The sequence below is a fragment of the Nematolebias whitei genome, chromosome 2, assembly GCF_014905685.2.
Source record: "Nematolebias whitei isolate Nwh7 chromosome 2, NemWhi1, whole genome shotgun sequence".
NCBI lineage: Eukaryota > Metazoa > Chordata > Actinopteri > Cyprinodontiformes > Rivulidae > Nematolebias > Nematolebias whitei.
In genome coordinates, this window is record NC_056499.1 from 28439384 (window position 1) to 28459931 (window position 20548).

The following is a 20548-nucleotide window of genomic DNA, read 5'->3' on the forward strand; positions in this document are numbered from 1 at the left end:
AATGACAAGTAGAGTGGTGCCAATCATAAACTGATAAATAGAAAATCTGTAATGCCAAGATTTGGATTTTGAATACACGTGACTGTTTCATTTGAAGGGTTGCTGGGCTTCTTTGCAAGGAGAAGGACTTTATAGCCATGATATTTGAACAGAAATACCAACAAGATACTGACAAACCTCTAGCAGCTTCTAGATTTTTTTAAATACTTTTAAACAAAATACAAAACATAAAAACAGCTGTACACATTGACCCTAAAGATGATTTACAACAACTTCCACTTTTCTTACCGATTGAGTTGGTTTATGAAAAGCCTATTGAGGCCACTCCTGTTTCAAACTGCTGTGGTACAAAAGCAGTGTTTGGGCTCTGCCAGCAGTGCTTCTCATTTTTTCTTTGCACTGCACATTGCACACCTTTAGCTTCTCTGAATCCCAGCTGAAGACAAGACAATGGTGTATTATGACTGTATGTTCATGTGAGCCCTGAAGGTGGCTGGGTAGGTTTGGTGCGTAGTCGGAGACAATGTGTCTGTAACAATGTCTCTGTTTCTGTCTCCGACAATGTTGGAGACAGAAACAGAGTGAGGGGCTATGCCAAGCTGTACTACCTGCCAAAAACTTCCTTCTGATAATAAAATGGGAAGAGTGACTCATCGCAAAGGCAAATCAGTGTTGTTCCCAAGGTGTATCTGATCGTATTAAAGTGATAAATTGCTTCTCAGCTTGGCGGCATTGTTGATTCAAAAGTGTGTGGCTTTCCGTCAGAAAATAAACAGAAAATTATACTTCTTCATGCCAAATGCATTTTTAGATCTATTTCAAGCAGGTCCTGTCATACTTTTTGTTTCTCATGTATTGACAATTGAATACAGAACATGGTACAGCCTCATCACCACTGCAAGTAAGAAACCTGTCTTATAAATGTCACCTCTGGTGAATCATTTTGAGTTTGATGTGCTCCTGCTTTTTTAGGTTTTAAAAAGGGTTGTTGAACTTAACTTATGCAGATCCTTGTATTTCAAAAGTTATGTTTAAAATAAATATATTTCGCAGCAGGCAGAGGTCTTATACATGGCATGCTGATTTATTGTTTCCCTTTACATTCAAGATCCATCCATCCATCCACCTATCCATCCATTATCTTTACCCGCTTCTTCCTTTTCGGGTCACGGGGAGCACTGGTGCCCATGTCCAGCTATCACTGTACGAGGGGTTGAGTACACCCTGGACAGGTCTACAGTCCATCACAGGGCCACATAGAGACAAAAGAGACAACCATTCACTTTCTCACTCACACCTAGAACAATTTGGAGTTACCAATCAGCCTAACATGCATGCTTGTGGTCAGAGTATTTAAATCTTCTATTTTATCTCCTTCTTTGTTGCAGTTCCTCCAGTTATCTTGAGACTGGCTGAGCCAGAGCAACGCCTTGACACCTGCATTGAATTCACAGTTCGTGGATACCCACACCCCAAGCTGCGTTGGTTCCACAAACAGAAGGAGATTCGACAGAGTGACTACATACGGACTGAAATGGACTTCTACCAAGACTACTTGGAAGGCTGTCTTACTTTCCAGAACCCAACACACATAAATAACGGGAACTACACTCTGGAGGCCAGTAACCCTCTGGGAACAGTCACCAAGACTGTGTATGGACACTTCCTCATGCCTCCTGATGAAAATGGTGAGTGGATAACAATGTTTTGTTTCTGTCAATAATGGCTACTTTACAGGGCTTCTGTTTTTGATAAGGAATCAAAAGATGAGTAGAACAAACACAGTTACTTAACTCTGATTTAAACAAGTGCCAGAATGTTCCTTTTTCTGATGTCATCATGATTAAAGCAAAGTTTCAATATATTTATGTTTACCTACTTGTTTTATACATTGTAGGTTCGACATTATGCGTAAACTCTGTCGTGAGTTTTTATTGTTTGCTTTTTTTTTCATTTATTAAAAGAATCTCTCTACAGAGTGTGCTGGTTGTGCAGCTAATCCCTGCTGGCTGGATAGCAGCCAAGGTTCATCCACAGTTCAGTCAGGTAGACTGTTCACTTGTAGTTCATGCTGAGTTCACAGGAAGGGGGTGAAAAAACTCCACAAAGTTTGGCAAATTTCTCCTCATGGTCAATATTCCAGGGTTAAAATCTTCTGTCGATTTACTGACATAGCATGATGCTCTCTGTCTTTTCTTTTGCAGACACAGTGGAAATGGGTGAGTTTCCATTTTCAAATGTAACCCTGTTGGGATTTCTTTTCCCCAGTCCTTTTTCTTTCTTTATCGCTTATTTGGTGTCAGTTTGTGCACACACATATGCTGAGGCAAAGCCACTTCATTACCGTTTGACTACCACTTTTAAGATTGTAACCATGGAGAAATTTGTTCACTTTGTGCTACAGTCTCGAAAGAAGCTTTTAGTGTTGCTCCTCTGTTTCCTTATCGGTTTCTCTTCTCAATGGCTTTGCTGAATGGTGAAAGCATTACCTGTATTGCGTCCTTTCCTCTGTAGCATTCATATTTACGCAATTCAAAGATGCCGTACCTTCCATTCCAACAACATTTAATTTCCCTTTGGGATAAATAAAGTATTTTGAATTGAACTGAGTTGAATTCCAGGTGTTTGCATTTGAGCTTCTACATCTGGATAAAAGCATTTGATTAGGTCATAGAGGTGCCGTATTTATCTATTTGTAGTATCTATTTGTTTATTTTTATTTTAGGCCACAAGCCAAAAGGCCCTTGACAAAAATCTGGCGATGTGGCACACTGCAGTGTAATGTGGATGTGTAGGTACTTTTAGTTATGCTTTAGAATTGGATGAGTGTAAACCTATCAGAAAACAGACTGCCCCAATAAATTTCCATTTCCTTATGTCCCCATTGCCCTTGTTCCATGAATTAGAGTACTACCCTTCTGCTACCCTTGGGTCAAAATGATCCTACTTCAACTTGGGTCATTTTGACCCAAGAGTAACTGGAGAGTTTTGTTTGCAAAAGTTAGTGCAATTAGTAGACTATATCTCACATCAATTAATGTATTTTCATCCTGTACAAGTCTCTTCAGAATGTGCGCTCAGGAGTTCCACCTTTTTTAATGGCTGCTAAGGGCTTGAATATCTTCGGATTTAGTTGGAATACAGAAGAAACTGCTTTGGCATGATCTCGCTTGCTCCTGCAGATCCACTTGTTTGTGGTGTAAGGTTTGGCCTCAGACTGTGGTGGTGGCCTCACTGTTGACAGCTCAAACAAAGTGGGTCAGTTCGATCTCTGACCTTCATCAGTCTCCTCCCATATCTATACGAGGCCATTCTTACTAATCAGCCACGGATTATGAGGCTACAGTACTGCCAGTGATGGAGATGAATGGACTGTGCGGCAAACTGCATGAGGCATGCCGCAGCTTCATATTGGCGTACATGTACACACTCACAGCTTCGCATGAGGGAGTTCAGTCATAGAGGGCAGACTGGCGGGAGGACTGATGCTAACGCTGCAGAGATGAGAGTAGGGCAGAGGGAGGAGAGAAAACAAGGATCAAGGCCGCGAGATAGGGACACAGAGCACACACACTAGTACGGTGTGTGTTTTTGTGTCTGTGCATGTGGCAGTGTCTGCCATGTGGCCATTAATTTGCCCACAATTACTCTCTGATGTCCTGGCTGGAGGCCTCAGTCTAGATTTTCCTTCAGCTCAGTTAATTTTCTTTTATGGGTTTCTGTCATGACACGGAGACGTATTTCTGCGTGTCAAAACTTTAAGATTCTCTGTATAGTATTTGAACACAAAGGCCTACACATTTTACATTAATGTATGATGATCTGAGTACAGGAAGGTTTCAGTTTTGCCTCAGTGTGTATCTTCTTGTTTGCTTTGTACATTTTCAGTGTTTGTCAGGCAATTTTTATTTGCCAGATGTGATATTTGGCATACAAGTGTCAGCTTTTTATGGCTTATACAATTTATAATTTCAGCTGTACCTTGTTTTGTTTTCTGTAATGCATACTGTCTTTTTTGCAAATGCTTGCATTTGCGCAACTTAAGTAAAATGTCCATGTCTGCTGTGTCATCAGCAGCTTGAGCCTGACTGGCCAGCAATTGGTTTTTACATTGACAAAAGGCAGATTTCAGTGTTCAAGGTTGTTTAAATAAAAAAAAAAGTCTCTATACATAATCCTGCCGTGGTCAACACTATATGTTTTCATGATACAGCTTATGTAAAGACACACATAAACAGATGTAGTATTGTCTATCTCTAAAAGTTTTTAAAACCATTTTTTTTGTGAATATATTTAATGTAATCTTAAAATCATGTGTGCTATATTAAGCACACCAGATACCATTTTTTTAACTGTTTGCACACTGATCTTTGGAAATGCTTTTTTAAAATTATTTACATGATGATGGTGTGTATAACTGCGTTCAGACATGAAGGTTCATATTATCTTATTTTAACTGTGTTTTATAACAACACATTTTTCCCTGACTATAAAACAAATGAACAAAGATCAGTCATTATATATACCGTATTTACTATTGCTAAAGGAGTGTGGGCGTGAGCAGAGGCCACAATGATTTATCGTCTCCCAGAGACTCTGATGCCTATTCATGTGATTCTGTGTCACAGATCCGCCTACAGACGTTGATCCAGGCAGACCAGAAGAAGACACATTCGGGGTGAGTTTTTTCCTTAATGATGTTTGTGAAACAGTTCTTAAATAGCTGCGTACTTTACCACAAACCGTTGTGTCAGTGAACCCTTGTAGGGGTGTGCTCATTGTTTGGTCTGCTTTACTTGAACGCACAGCGCTGAGGCACAGCAGCCGAAACTGCAAATAATGTTAACGTGAGAGCAGAAATGGTAACGGTGTTAGTGATGGAAGCAGAATACTGCAGAATGATTCTATTTTAAAGCTTAACACCAATTTGTCAGGTTGGTCTTCCAGAAACACCTGAACTGAGCGTGACTTCTTCACATTATGAGATGGAGGTACTTAATGTGCTAAAATTACTTGTCAGTTGCACAGAAAGTGACTGGCCGATCCTCTATTGTACTTTCTCTAAAAAGTCCTCAAGTTGTACCTTTCCCAGATAAAGCTGTCAGACTGCAGAGTGCTTAGTTACCAGTGCAAAGAGCTGGTGGGGACATTGCTGCGAAGGTTAAAGGTTGAAGTTTCATTCACGTACAGGAGAGCATAAAGGAGCTCTAGAATTACTTCCCTTGCGATATCAAGCTTTCAGAACGTTTTACTTTCTTAAACATAAATGTGTGCTGTTTTTTTAATAAAATGACATTTCCACTTTATTTCCAGCAGAAGAAAAACAAGCTGTAGCTTAGCATAAGCTTTAACTTCTACAGCACTTTTATTGAGAACGATGTAAAGGTTTTTGAGTGTTTGAATGAGCTGGTGTAATATTTTGGAAATTGTTGTCTTAAGATGACATATGGAGTACCTAATGTTCTGTGCAGTCAAAAACACTTTCTCAAAACTCAGCAACAGGTAATATATTATTTGTTCAGAGTCAGTCAGAGTTTCTTTATTGTCATTCGCACCTCATGTGGTACATGTGGTGGAGCGAAATTATGTACACGGGGTCCCAGTTACATCCATAACATTACATCATAACATTTCTGAAAAAAATCCTTTAAATATTTTGGTTACCTTATCTTTAAGTTTATTTTTAAATGTCTTTAATCTTCCCTTAAATAATTCCTGTATGACAAATCTTCCTACAGACTGGTATTGTTTCTGTGGTGTCAGTATGTTAATACAGCATATTTGTCATCATCATGTTGTTAAATAGTTCCTTCATATCACACAAAACTTTTCTATTTTCCCCTTTCTGAAGACTGTGGTTCTGTAGTCTTTCAATAGTGGACTAATCATTAATGGGCTGTTAATAGACTTAATAATGGGAGACATTTTGACGTATGAGAGCAGGAACAGCTAAGGTGTAATAATATCTTTAATAATAGCTGCTGTCATTCTGGTGTGGCAGTTCTACTTCCTCGATATGAGCACGCTGGTCACTGGAGTACCATCCTGTGATACATGAATGGAAGAGAGCCATTGTGAGCGTTAATAATTACACCTGCATTTTCCCCACTGTGATCATTTATCCACTGTGTAAAATGCTGTGCTAACACTTCTTTTGGGCAACCGCACAAAAAAAAAAATTAGGATTCACATTACGAAAGTGTAATGTGTCGCTGCTGCTACACCAGTGAACTGTGGCAGACTCATAACTGAAAGTGTTGCAAACATTTTAAAACACTTAGTGATACTTAAGAAGATTCAGAATGGAAATTTAACGTGAAGAAGTGTCTTTTTTTGGTGTGCAGATATGCAAATTGAGAGTATGCTAATTTAGGAAGACCTAATGAAAGTTGTATCTTTTCTCAAACAAGTTAATGCACAGTTTTTAATGGTTTCCAGTTCATCTAATGAACTTTCATTGGTTCTGACATGTTGTGGAAGAATAAAGTTGTTAAAAGCTGCAACCTAATTTACAAGTTAAAGAGACAATATTACAATTTCCAGTTTGTACACCCTAACATTAAATATGCTTCAGGGCAGAATAACAGTTTAAAAGTTTGTCTGTTATATTTATTTATTTTTTTACACATTAAAACCTTTGACATTCAAATCTTCCACTTGTCTAAGTTATTGTAGTAAAGTGTTACACTGTGATTCAGTAGGCTTTTGGTTGGAGGGAGGCTAGTTATGGCAAAGGTTCTGAACCAACTAAAAAAAATAGTGGTTCCCAACCCTGATCCTTGAGGAACACCATCCTGTGTGTTTTAATTGTTTCCTTGCTTTGACACACCTGATTTGAATGAATTAGTGATTAACAGGTTGCAGAACTTGAGGAAGTAATGAATTCACTGACTCAGGTGTGTTGGAGCAGAGAAACAACTAAAACATGCAGGATAGTGTTCCTTGAAGACCAGGGTTGGGAACCACTGAGCTATATACATTGTGTTTTTAATCATATGAATTAGTTTTATTTGCAAATAACTCTGTTTGATACTTCAGTAATTGTTCTTGGTTAATGTTGACCCAAGATCAAGGACACCTAGTATGTTCGGGCAGCTGTTGTTACACTGTATTGTTTTGCATTATTAGCGTTTAGTGTATACCTGAGATCTTTTGGTGTGCCGTTTGGCTTTGGTTTAGCGTATATCGTATCTTAGATCCATATGTGGGCAGCACGGTGGCACAACTGGTAGAGCTGCTGCCTCTCAGCGAACAGGTCCCTGGTTCAAACCCCGGTCCAGGGGCCTTCTGGGTGGAGTTTGCATGTTCTCTCCGTGCATGCGTGGGTTTTCTCCGGGCACTCCGGTTTCCTCCCACAGACCAAAAACATGCATGTTAGGCTAATTGGTAACTCTAAATTGTCCCTAGGTGTGAGTGGGAGAGTGAATGGTTGTTTGTCTCTATGTGGCCCTGTGATGGACTTGCGACCTGTCCAGGGTGTACCCCGCCCCTCGCACAGTGATTGCTGGACATGGGCACCAGCGACCCCCGCGACCCAAAATGGAATAAGCGGGTAAAGATAATGGATGGATGGATGAGATCCATATGTACTGTTTCTTTTTAAACTTTATATGTTTGCTATTGTTGAGTGTAACTGGGACCATGTGTCCATAATTTCGTTCCACCTCATATACCACATGTGATGAAACAACAATAAAATTGACTTGAACTTGAACCTACACATGTATGATGAAGTATAAAAGAAAGACCTAAAGTTAGAATAAAAAATGCTGTGACAATATATATATTTTTTTGTATCATTAAAATAAATAGGTTGCTAATCTAAAACAAGCACAGGTACTTGCGCTCACCAAGGCTAAGTTGCTAATGTTGCAGAAAGCTAAATTAGCTTAAGTGATTACAGAAAAATCTATACAGTAATATTTTAGTTTTTATTAGAATTAAATAAATATCAAATTATGTTAATTTGCTTTGCACAAGGTAATGTTTTACATACGTTGTAGCTAAATTGTTTATTAGGCTCTATTTGAACCAGCTAACTTTATAGGTTAGCTTAACATCTTGCTTATGTTTCATTATAAAATATGTGCATGATTTTTGAAACACCAATACATTTACCCACCTAATACATTTTTTAATTGATGTATGCCTCTTTCTCACAGCTCAATGCTTCATGCCTTAGCATAAAAAGATAAGCTGTGCATTCTAGTGTGACTGTAGACTTTGTCACTGCTGATATTTCGACTTTTCTTGGAAAAGAAACAGAAATTTGTTCAGGTAATGGTCTAGTTCACATGTGTGAAGCACAAAGCTGTAACAGCGAGCCAGCTCGCAAAAACACTGACATGTTGGAGCTAGCTAATCCGGGGAGAAAAGCTACCATTTTTAATGTTAATATTTTGAATCTATGTATGTCTGCTGAGGAAAACTAAACTGTGGCATTAAACATGAAAGGAACTAATTATGTATGTGATTATGAGAAGCAATTTTTTTTTTCCCAGTACAGCTCCATTATTTGAAGCCTCATTTTCAAGGTTTATGCAGCTGAAATACAAAATAAGTTGTAGCAATAGTCACATCATTATGCATCTGCGGATGAATGCTACAAAGTATATTTAACGTACAATTTGCCAACAAATAAGAATGTTTTAATGGCTTCCACTCAAAATATATGAACTATAGAAAGAAATAAGTCAAATTGTCAGAAGGAAGCGAGTAAGACCCACATGCAAAACTAGGAAGTTAGAAGGCAGGTAAAAACAAAAATCAACCAATTTAATAAATAAATAAATAAACAGGAGTACTTTCAAAGCAGGTCATTCTGAAAGCAACACCTCAGATGGAGTGAAAAACAAAAAGTGACAAGAGGTAAAACAATGAGCAAACAAAGTCTGGTAGTAAGCAGCAGAATCAAGGTCTATGTATACTGAAAAAGTAAAAGTCCTACAAACTAGACAGGTGTGCTAATTAAATAATTAGGAGCAGGTCTGCAGGTGCAGCAGAAGACTAACAGTTTTTTTTTTTTTAATATATATATATATATATAAAACAGGAAGTAACGTTAAAATTCAGTCCAATTCAGTTTGTTTATATAGCACCAAGTCACAACAGAAGTCGTCTCGGGGACTGAACAGAAACATTATATACATAAAAAGTAAGTTAACATTATTTATCTGAGGAGCAGACTGCTTTGAGTTTAACGTCATCACATCTTATCTTGAGTAAGCGTAAAGGCAACAGTGGAAAAGAAAAACTCCCTCATGAGGAAGAAACCTTTAGCAGAACCAGGCTCGGGAAAAGCGTCCATCTGCTTCGACCGGCCGGGTTTGAGAGGACAGGAAGAAGGAACAGATACACAATGGCAGCTCGAGATTCATATAATGTCATATGAGAACTATTCAATTGTAACAATATTTTAAGCGCATTTTAAGAAATGTGGTCAATTTGTCCTCCAGTAGTCTAATCATATAGCATCATAACAAGCCAACCCTAGGATTTATTAAAAAGGAAAGTCTTAAGCCCAGTCTTAAAACTGGACAACGTGTCAGCCTCATGCACAGAAACTGGAAGTTGGTTCCACAAGAGAGGAGCCTGATAACTGAAAGATCTTCCTCCCATTCTGCTCTTGGAAACTCTAGGAACCTCAAGTAAGCCTGTAGTCTGAGAGCGAAGTTCTCTGTTAGGAAATGTGGAACAATAAGATTGATAATATAAAATGGAGCTAGGTTGTTGAGGACTTTGTAGGGCTGTTGTAGAGCTTTAACAATAATGTAAAGCATAACCTATAACCAAATACAAACAGAACCAAACATTTTCACATCATGGCAAAACTCTCCTGTGCAGTGTTGATGTTCTGTGTTTCTAATTGCCTTGAGCTGATGAAGCATCTTCATTTCTCCCAGGTGACCATTGCTGTGGGTTTAGCTGGCTTCGCTTGTGTCCTCCTCCTCGTCAGTTTCGTTGTCATCAACAAATATGGCCGGCGTTCCAAGTTTGGTATGAAAGGTAAGAAAAAAACATAAACATTTTACATGATCTACTACAGTAGAAGTTTCACTGAATTAAAATTAGAATGCCTTTTTAAAACTACATTTTAATAACAATAATTTGGGGGATGAAAAACCAAGACTAAAAAATACAAATTGAACATCTAAATATGCATTTGTTAAAATAGGCCTGACAGCTCTTTGCCTGGTTAGTAAGATCATTGTTTGTGCTGCCAGAACCAGAGCAGGAACATATGCTTCAAAGAGAAGAAGTGCTTTACATGTTGTATTTTTTCACCAAGTGTTGACATGTAAATACATTATCACAAGTGTCACTTCACAAAAAGTGAATTTGTTAGTCTGAGACAGTGCCACTGTGTTCAATGACATGCTTTTTGTTTGACAATATTTTGTAGCTATGTAAAAAAAAAATGGTAAAGAAAATCTAAAAATTGTCCTATTTGTCCACTCATGTTGTACAACAATAGATCATTACTCTAGTAGAATTACTATGGGAGCACAATACATGCATATGTGTACATTTTATATATGTTTACAGTGTTTACTCTGTCACAGAAAGCATCCTGAAACAATCAACAACAATAGACTTGGCTCGGTTGATAATGCTGTGAATTTCAATAGGACTCGTGCAGCATTTTGTGCATGCTGAACATTTATTCTGGGTGTGCTCTAGGTTTTCTTATCTCTCGGCTGTCAGTGTTCCAGCAGAAGAGGAAGTGGTAGTGGTACTGATTTAAAAGACGAGCAGGGCAGAGGGGTGACAGCAGCTCAGGCTTTGGTGGTTCAGGTTGAGGAATTTGCAAACCTGGACACTGACTTCAGGTCCCCACAGGTCAAAGGGCTGAGTGACAGCATTTGCTGTTGTGTGATCTGAAATGAGAGAGAAACTACAAATTTACATGTAATACACATCCCTGTGTCAGTTTATATTAAGATGGGCAGATTCCAGCTGAAGGTCCTGCTCCAAAACCCTTCAAGCATATTTCTTGTTCTATGCAAGTTATTTATGCCTGATTCCTACTGTATATTCCTAAAATCATGATGGTCCTTAAACCGTACTTGTTGTGGGAATGTTTATGAAGCATTCACACTACTGTGATCCATTTATCTTCTGTACATTTTTCAGCATCTTTCTCGTTCCACAATTTTTGTGCTATTTTAACAAATCAATCAAAATGTTCAGCTCTTTCAGGAGAAGGATGCTATGACTTTTGGTATTGGTGCAACTTTAGCTTTTTGGAATATTTAGCCTTTTCTGCCATTTTTTTTTTCCTCATATAAAATGAAATGCACTCATTTTACATCCTTCAAAATCTTTAGATTTGTTTAAATTTTACTGCTCCTTTCACATTTTGTTCTGCTTCAGCTTCTTTCAGCTTACTTTTGCAAATTTAAACTTTTTTTCAGATACTTTCAGCTGTTTTTTCAGCTGTTTTTTGCTCTTTTCGGATTATTTCTGCTAACTAAAACTTTTTTGTTCTTCTTCAAATTATCCATCCATCCATCCATCCATTATCTTTACCCGCTTATTCCATTTTGGGTCGCGGGGGTCGCTGGTGCCCATGTCCAGCAATCACTGTGCGAGGGGCGGGGTACACCCTGGACAGGTCGCAAGTCCATCACAGGGACACATAGAGACAAACGAGACAAACAACCATTCACTCTCTCACTCACACCTAGGGACAATTTAGAGTTACCAATCAGCCTAACATGCATGTTTTTGGTCTGTGGGAGGAAACCGGAGTACCCGGAGAAAACCCATGCATGCACGGAGAGAACATGCAAACTCCACCCAGGAAGACCCCTGGACCGGGGTTTGAACCAAGGACCTGCTCGCTGAGAGGCAGCAGCTCTACCAGTTGCGCCACCGTGCTGCCCTTCTTCAAATTAATTTTTAGCTCATTTCAGCTTATGCTCCTTTCATCTAATTTTTACAAGTTTCAGCTTCTTCTACTAATTCTGCTACTATTTAGCGGTTTTATGCTAATTTTAGTTATTTCAGCTAATTCAACATTTTTTGCACTCAATTTAACTTTTTTCAATCTAATTCAGCAAAAAAAAAAAAGTGTTCAACTTCTTTCTGATTATTTTAGTCTCTTTCTGCCTTTTTAGCTACTATTCAGCATTTTTTTTTTTTTTTTTTTTTTTTTTGGGTAATTTCTGCTTTTTTCCAGATAATTTCCACTTTTGTGTGATTATTTCTGCTTCTTTTATCCAAATGTGGCACAAGTGTGCTCTCTTCACTTCCTTCTGGTAATTTAAGTGTCTTTCTTATTTTTTAGCTACTATTCAGCCGTGTTTTTAATTTATTTTTCTCCAAATTTCACCTTTTTTTCATGCTTTCCACCTTCTTTCATCATAATTGGGCAAACGTGTTATCCCTGCTTTCTTCTGCTACTTTGAGCTTGTTCTAACCTTTTCACTACCTTTTTAGCATTTTTAGCTAGTTTCAGCTGTTTTCAGATAAATTTAAGTTTTTCATAGTAATTTCTGCTACTTTCAGCCTATCTAGCTTTTTTCTGCCAGTTTAAACTTCTTTCTGTATTTTCAGCTTCATTTTTAGCTATTGTTTGCTAATTTCAGCTTGTTTTTAAGCTCATTTCAGCTTATTTCTGCAAATTCTTCTGCAATAAGCATTCACATTGCATTTTCGCAGGAAATACAGTTTCTCTAGTTTTTTTTTATTAGATGCTATACGTATTGTGTAAAACAGCACAAACGGCTGCTGTCTAATAATTAACTTTTGAGAGGATCAAAGAAGGTTATTTACCTCAGTAGCAAACTCGCTGCTAAAATAATGTGAAGCTGCCAATTATTCCTTTGGCCTAAAGCTGGATCTAATCAAGGATGAGTCTTAATGAGGCTTCACAGACTTATTTATAATTTCACATTAATTTTTAGCTGTGCCAGCAATTTGATTCCTTTCTTTAAAAAAAAGGAAAACCCATATCAGTCACTCATTTGGAAGAAAAACAGAAAATAATAGGATCACGGTGCTGGAAACCACAGATCAGATACAGTTTGAGTTTGAGCTTGTTGAAGGCAGAGACTTCACGAATAACATCTGCTTGCTAATGATGAAACTGCTGCACCTTCTGTGTGTCATTTATTTTTATTCAAGCACCTCTTTCAGTTTATGTAACTGGATTTAACGCAGCAGAAAAAAAAAGATTTATTTCTATGTGTTGGGAGTTTTATTTAGTTTACCATCCAGTATGCGCAGCATCAGAGAATCAATATGAATCTGTCTGTAAAACTCGGTCTGTCAGGAGTCTGTGTGACAGTTATCTTATTTTTTCCACTTGTTACCAGAATCAAAGAAGCGGCACTGCCTTGCAGTTAGAGCTACATTGAAAACATAGCCTATTTTTTATTTTATTTTTTGCTTCTGCGATTGCCTTGGGGTCATGTCTTGGCAAGAATGTGCGTTAAATACAGTCTCTGCACAAAGGGACAGTGAAGAATGCAGTTCTTCTGCTTTGTGACAAATTCCAAAGTTATGGTGGGCGCTTCTATGTGCGTTTACGTTTTCTTTTTAAATATAGCATTGTAGAGCTTTTTTCATCCAGTTCTAAGTTAAGATTATTCGCTTTGTTCAAGGACGCTTCGTCTTTTACAGCTGAGAGACTTAAAAGCTTCTTTCTTCGTTTTGTTCTGGATGTTTCCAAAAGCAATGTATGCCCTGCCTGGTGTTCAAGATGATGAATAGTTTGATAGATAGCTGTAATGACGCAACCCTGCCTAAATAAAGTAAAATTTAATTAAAATACCTTGAAATTTCATGTCATCAAAACTAGAAAATAACTTTTTTTTTTTAAGAAACTTCAATGTTATTTTGAGTTTATGCAATCTATAGTGCCAAAGATGAAAATTCAATACTTAGTTTTATTGAAGCAATAATGCTCAGTTTTATGGCAGAATGTTTTGATGAACAAGTAGCAAATCAATATGACTGACTCCACGGTTCATAATCCACTACTATCCAGTTGTAGTTTGTATGCCAGACGGTGGGCGCAGCAGCCAGCTCGGTTGAGATAGAGATGCTTCTGTCTTCTCTGCCACTGAGAAAGGTTCAGCGAATAAAAGACCTAAAGAGAGGAGGTGATGTCAGGGTAGACTCTTTCAGGACCCCACAGTGTTCTGAACAAAGGACTGATTTGTCCACTGTGTGTGTTTTCTCCTTCCACTCTTGTTCTGAAGAATCAGCTGGGAGGCTTGAAAAAGTCATTACCTTTGGATGGAGCCATAATGGATTTTCGCTCCACTAAATCACCGTGGCTATTTTGGTTGTTGGAGTTTGATCACCGACCGTTTCTGGGCATCGAATAAAAAATAAAAAAAAGTCTCTCTTTTATTTCTTTATTTTTCCCCTCCTCATGTGACTGTGTGGGTGTATGTTTGTGAGGTGTGTTCAGTTGATTTGCCGTATTTCAAGCCCGCTGGCAGCTCCGTCCTCTGCCTCCCTGCATTTATAGCTGCTTCGTTTATGTGGCTCTCTTGTCGTTTTATGAAAGAAAGTAAATCTACTCGTACTGTAGATAAGCTGCTGCTCTAATCAATATGTTGTCGCCTCACCTCTCAGCTAAAATATCTGGCGAGTCAAAGCATCAGGCTCATCTTTCAAATGATGATTCACGCCAGTGGGCTTTGGAGTGTCTTTCCCACAGATTTTTGTCAGCAGGGAATCAATAATGCTTCTTTAGTAAAAGACACTCAGCATGTCAGTAATAAGTATTGTCCTCCCCGTCATCTTTTTTTAATAGTCTGTTGGAAAATTACCTCACCCCTGTTGCTGGAAGTGCAGCCAACACACAACTAACGTGCACTGTATCGTTTCATCTTAGCAGCAGTGTATACAGTGGAAATCCTCCTCAGAATATATTTCCAGGGGAAACATTTCATGCAAACATCACAACTATAATACTGCAAACATATAAGGGAGCACTCAGCAAGATCTATACACTGCTTAGTTCATACCATGAGACCAGTTTGGACTCCCTTAAACTGAAATGGTAAACGGACTTGGAGGAATCCATATCAGACTCAATCTGGCGAAAGATCATTAAGAACATTTACTCGCCCTCAATCTGTCTGACATGCTTTAATTCAATTCAAGGTGGTACACAGGCTGCACTGGTCCAAAGACAAGTTGTCCAAGATCAAAGCCGACCTGGACCCCGCATGAAATCGTAAACAAACTCCAGCTACACCCTTGCATACATTCTGGACCTGTCCCAAACTGCTGACCTTCTGACAAGCTATTTCTGACACCTTTTCTGGGATATGTGGCAAAACTGTACACCCATCACCATTAATCTCACTGTGGACCTGTGAATATATCCTTCAGCAAGTATGAGAAGGATGTGATTGCTTTGGGCTCTCTTTTGGCCAGAAGACTGGTTTTGTGCAATTGGAAGGACCCACACCCACCATCATATGCACATTGGATAAGAGAGGTGATGCATCATATCCATCTAGAAAAAATAAGAAAGGTTCTGTTAAAAGATTGTAGGACACGTGGCAGCGTTTTGTGTTGCATGTGGAAAACATGTCAGTGCCTGTGTAATTCATTTATGTATGAGTGACTGACCCGGTGTGGAAGGGGGTTTTGTTTCGTAGTGTTTTGTATGTTCAAAATGAAAAAAATAAATAAAAAAGACTTTGATTTAAAAAATAAACTGCAAACATAACAATTAAAAGGGATTTAACCTCTTTCCTATATGGCTGCTTAAATTTTGGAGACTTGTTTTCTTACCTACAATTATTTAGAATGCATAACTGTAAATATAATTTTAGAATGGCACTACAGAACACCACAAAGTCTGAAGTTAAACGCTTTCGATTTAAAATGCACTTTTGACTTTTTTTTTTTTAACCACTCAATGTGCTTTGCAGGAAAGGGCACAATTATATGTCACATTTATATTCTATACATTCATCACTCACCTCTATTTTACATCACTGAGCACAGACAGAAGTAATCATAGGTATTACTTTGCATTTACTTTCTCATAATACACAGCCATTAATACCTAAATTATGCACATAACAACAATTTTAACTAATTCCAACAGTCCCAGGAAGTGTTTTAGGATCAGCTTCACACTGTGCTGCATCCTGGTTATAGCTGGGCCTCTTCCACAGTAAGTTGTTGGCAGATGCTGTGTGTTTACATAAGCAGCAGATGATGCAGGCTCTATTTTTGACAACACTTTACCACAGCGTTTTTGACTGATAATACAGAATACAGTGAACAAACTTAACAGGAGGAAGTAACAGATGATGGAAACACTGATAAGGTAGTGTGATAAAGATTGCCCATGTGCCATTTTTGTTCATTTGTTTATAGTAGAATGATTTTCTTTCTCTTTTACGTCTTGTTTGAATGTTTATGAAGCACACTGCTGTGATCCATTTTTCTTCTATATTTTTTTTCTGCATCTTTCTCGTTCCACAGTTATGTGCTATTTCAACAAATCATGTATCAAAAATGTTCAGCTCTTTCAGGAGAAGGGTGCTATGACTTTTAGTTGGTGCAACTTTAGCTTTTGGAAATATTTGGCCTTTTCTGCCATTTTTTTTCCACATCAGTAATGAATTGAGCTCATTTTACATCCGTCATATCTTTAGATCTGACCTTTTACTGCTCCTTTCACATTTTTATTCTGGTTCAGCTTCTTTCAGCTTCCATGTGCAAATGTAAACAGTTTAAGCTAATTTCAGCTGTTTTTTTCAGCTGTTTTGTGATCCTTTCAGATTCATTCTGCTAATTAAACATTGCTGTCCTTTTTCAAACTAATTTCTGCTTATTTCAGCTTGTTATGCGCCTCTCGGCTTTTTTTATGAGTTTCAGCTTTTCTCTGTTATTTCTTCTACTATTTAGCTGTTTAATGCTAATTTTAGCTCTCTTTTTTTTGGCTAATTTTGCATTTTTTGCACGCATTTCAACTTTTTCAGCATAATTAGGCAAAAATGTGCTCCACTTCCATCTGGTAACTTAAGCTTCTTTCTGCTGTTTTAGCTACTTTTCAGCTGTTTTTTAGTACGTGTGTGCTCATTTCAGCTGTTTTCACATAATTTTCACTTTTTGTGCTCATGGCTGCTTCTTTCAACAAACATGTGGGTGTTTTTTCTGCTTTCTGCTGCTAAGTTATACTTGTTCTACATTTTCAGCTTTCTTTTAAGCATTCTTAGCTAATTTCAGCTGTTTTCAAATAGATTTAAGTTTTTTTCATGGTAATTTCTTTTACTTTCAGCCTAATTTACTTATTTCTACTAATTTTAGCCTATTATGCTCCTTTCAGCTTTTTTTTCCCTGCTAGTTTAAGCTTTTTCTGTTCTTTCAGCTTCTATTTAGCTTTTTTATTAAAAAAAAAAAATAGTTTTTTCAGCTAATCAGAATCAGAATCATATCAGCTCTTTCTGCTTCCATATGGTAATTTAAGCTTCTTTTTGCCTTTTCAGCTACTTTTCACTAATGTCAGCCCTTTTTTTTTTTAGATAATTTCCTAATTTTGTGTTTATTTCTGCTTATTTAAACCTAATTCATCAACTTTGTGTTTATTTTCCTGCTTTCTTCTGCTAATGTAGGCTTGTTATTCCATTTCCTCTACAGTTCAGATTTTTTTTTTTTTTTTTTATAGCTATTTTCAGCTGTTTTTCAGCAATTTCTTGAGCAATAAGCATTCAAACTGCATTTTCACTGGAAATGTTTTTTTTTTTTTATGGCATAATATAGAAATGATTTTCAAGTAAATCTCAGTATAGCGATTAACAGATTTACTGTCACAGAAGTTCAGGTTTTTTCTTCTTCTGAACCTATGAATAAAAGGCAAAGAAAACCTCATAGATGTTTTTTTTTTTGTTTTTTTTAAACCTGACCCAAACTTCTGCAAAATAATCACATGCAGCTCAAGGTTCTTGATAAATATGGACTATATGGAAATCTTACAGTCAAACAGATGTATTTGTATTACTAACTGTACAAAGCATTTATGTTGATGAATAATTTAACATTGTCTGGAACATAATGGATAATCTAACTAAACTAGCCTTAAGCTAGCATGTCACATAGCTCTGAATGATTTACATAAAGGAGTTAAGAAAACAGTTCTGATCAGTTATTTGGTTTCTATTCCTGTGATCAACAAAAAATTAAAATAAAAAATGGAAAAAAAAAAAAATCTGTATTATCTTAATGAACAAGAGATACTTTTCACTATAGGAGTAACCATTTTGTTTGACACATGGCCTGAAGGACACTGTTTACAGAAATTACCAATGGACAAATCTTACTGCTGTACTTCACCTGCACTAACAGCAAGTATGGTTTGTGTTCCTGTCTCTGCTTTTGGAAGGGTTATTATGAGTCAGTATAAATGGGAGGTGGAGCGGGGAGCGAGCTTTGAGGATTAGTTTCTTTTTCTTGTTGTAACAAACCTGTATCTGTCTGCCCCCATCAAAACTGAGGTATACCCTGAACCATTAATCATATGTGCCTGTACACTTTTATAAAATCAAACTTATTTACCTTAAAAGAACTTCCTCTAGTTTCCTGTCGTAGAATTCTAGCTTATATGCTCTCTTTTCTAGTTTGGAGGATTGCTTCTTTAACTGAAATACAACTTTGAGTGGTGTTACCTAGTCCACTCGATCAAGGTCAGATGGAGTATATTTAAAGAGATGTCCCACCTGCGAGGAAACGTGTGTAAAAACCCTCATCACATTTAGCCAGAGCCCTTAAATTAATACTAAGTCACAAACAGTGCACTGGAAGAATTGCACTTAGAACTGTGACTAGATCAACCCACATTGTTTTATGTTGGTTTCAGACATGCAGCTAGACAGGTAGACAAATCTCAGGAATGCCCGCAGCTTTCTGCTGCACACACACAGTATCTGCGCAGACTCTACCCTGCAGCATCCAGCCAACCTCTGTGATCTAGATGTGTGTCAAGCCGACTTACCCTCCTCTTCGCTACATTACCTTAACCAGGCCTGGGGATGATCAGCCTCCACACACAGACATATACACACAGAGCAGCAGCATTTCCTGCATCACTGCCTCACTTGGCCTCCAGTGGCCAGGGTGAGTTCTGCCGCCAAGCCATGAGACGTGTCTGTCTACAGAGAGATCCACTCCTGCCATATGTCTGAGCAAATGTCAAGCAAACTGCCAGGAAAAGAGTTTTCAGCAAAAAGTCTTGCTCTAATTTTATCTATAATAGGCATAGTCTTGTAGGAACTGAAAATAAAACTGTCAAATACACATTTACTAAATATTACAGTTTTAAAATATTTTTATTGTAGTTTCCTATCTATAAATAAACTAATCTACTATTAGTCATTTCATACCCACCGTCACCCACATGATACCCATCTTGGCCTAGCAATGAAGATTAAAAGATCTGGATTAGTTTTTGTATTAATATTATGTTGGTCTGGGCATCATCTGCTTCAATACCCATGCACTGTTTAAATTGTGTGCTTGAAACCTATAGTATCGCACTGCAACTGAGAAGTTCGGAAATGGGTGAGGTTTTTTATTTTCCTGCAGTAGAAAGATAGATATTTATTCACCTGTCAGCAAAAAATAAATCCTATCAATGTAAAATCGTACCACCAGAGACATATACTGGGACCCGAGTCCGAATTTCGTACCACAAACATGCAAATGTGTGTCGGTACGACAATTAAAAAAATCCTTGAATTCTTGAATCCTTGAATATACATATATCCATCACCATGCATACTTATATGGACCACAACTGAGTCATTACAAATGCTTACGTGGGAGGTAAATATCAAAATGTTTCTTGTTTTTAACAAATGTTAAAATATAATATTTGATTGCTACAAAGATTGAACATAACAAAAATGGCATTTAATAAAGTCCATGCTCTGGTGGAGCTTGTGCATAGATAGTTCTGGATTGTGCGCGTATGGTTAGTGGACGGGTGAAAAGTGGAAATAATTTTGTACATAACTGAGCTTGAAATGTTAACTTATTGGTACAAAATGACAGGTGCTAGGTACAAAGTGACATTACAATAAGGAGAAGGGACAATTTCACAAGTAACTTCCTTCCTTCAAAATACTAGACAAATAAAATATATAAAGAGCTCACTTAACTTATCAAATTGGTAGCACTCCAGATGATACACTTCATATTAACAGTGTATTTAATTTACATCACATTCATAAGCAGGGGGCTGTGGTACTAAGTGGTCAGTTCCACAGTCTTATAATGCTGAAGCTGCAGGTTTGAATTACATTAGAAAGGGTTTTAAGGAGTTAGATGATTGCTTAATCATTTGTACAAGTTTACTTGCTGTGGGGACCCTTGCAGAAGGAAGAAGACATAATTCAAGTGTACATTATTTATGTATTTTTGAATGTTGGAATAAATCAAAGTACAGTAGAGATGACGTTAATCTATCTAAAAACAAAAGCCTTGGATCCAAATCCTGATATGTAACCATCTTCAACAGCTGGTCACTTCCAATTTGGCCATGCTCACTCTAGGATTTATTTTACATTTA

The 20548-nt window shown here is 37.5% G+C and overlaps 1 protein-coding gene across 1 annotated transcript in view; it reads left to right on the forward strand.

Annotated features, from left to right (window-relative positions):
• ntrk3b (neurotrophic tyrosine kinase, receptor, type 3b) overlaps positions 1 to 20548 on the forward strand; it is a 143389-nt gene that overhangs the window by 15453 nt on the left and 107388 nt on the right. Inside the window, exons 5-8 of the mRNA XM_037694051.1 lie at positions 1389 to 1688; positions 2205 to 2219; positions 4629 to 4678; positions 9903 to 10005. Coding sequence (XP_037549979.1) covers positions 1389 to 1688; positions 2205 to 2219; positions 4629 to 4678; positions 9903 to 10005 — 468 coding nt within the window. The remainder of the gene's footprint in view (positions 1 to 1388; positions 1689 to 2204; positions 2220 to 4628; positions 4679 to 9902; positions 10006 to 20548) is intronic.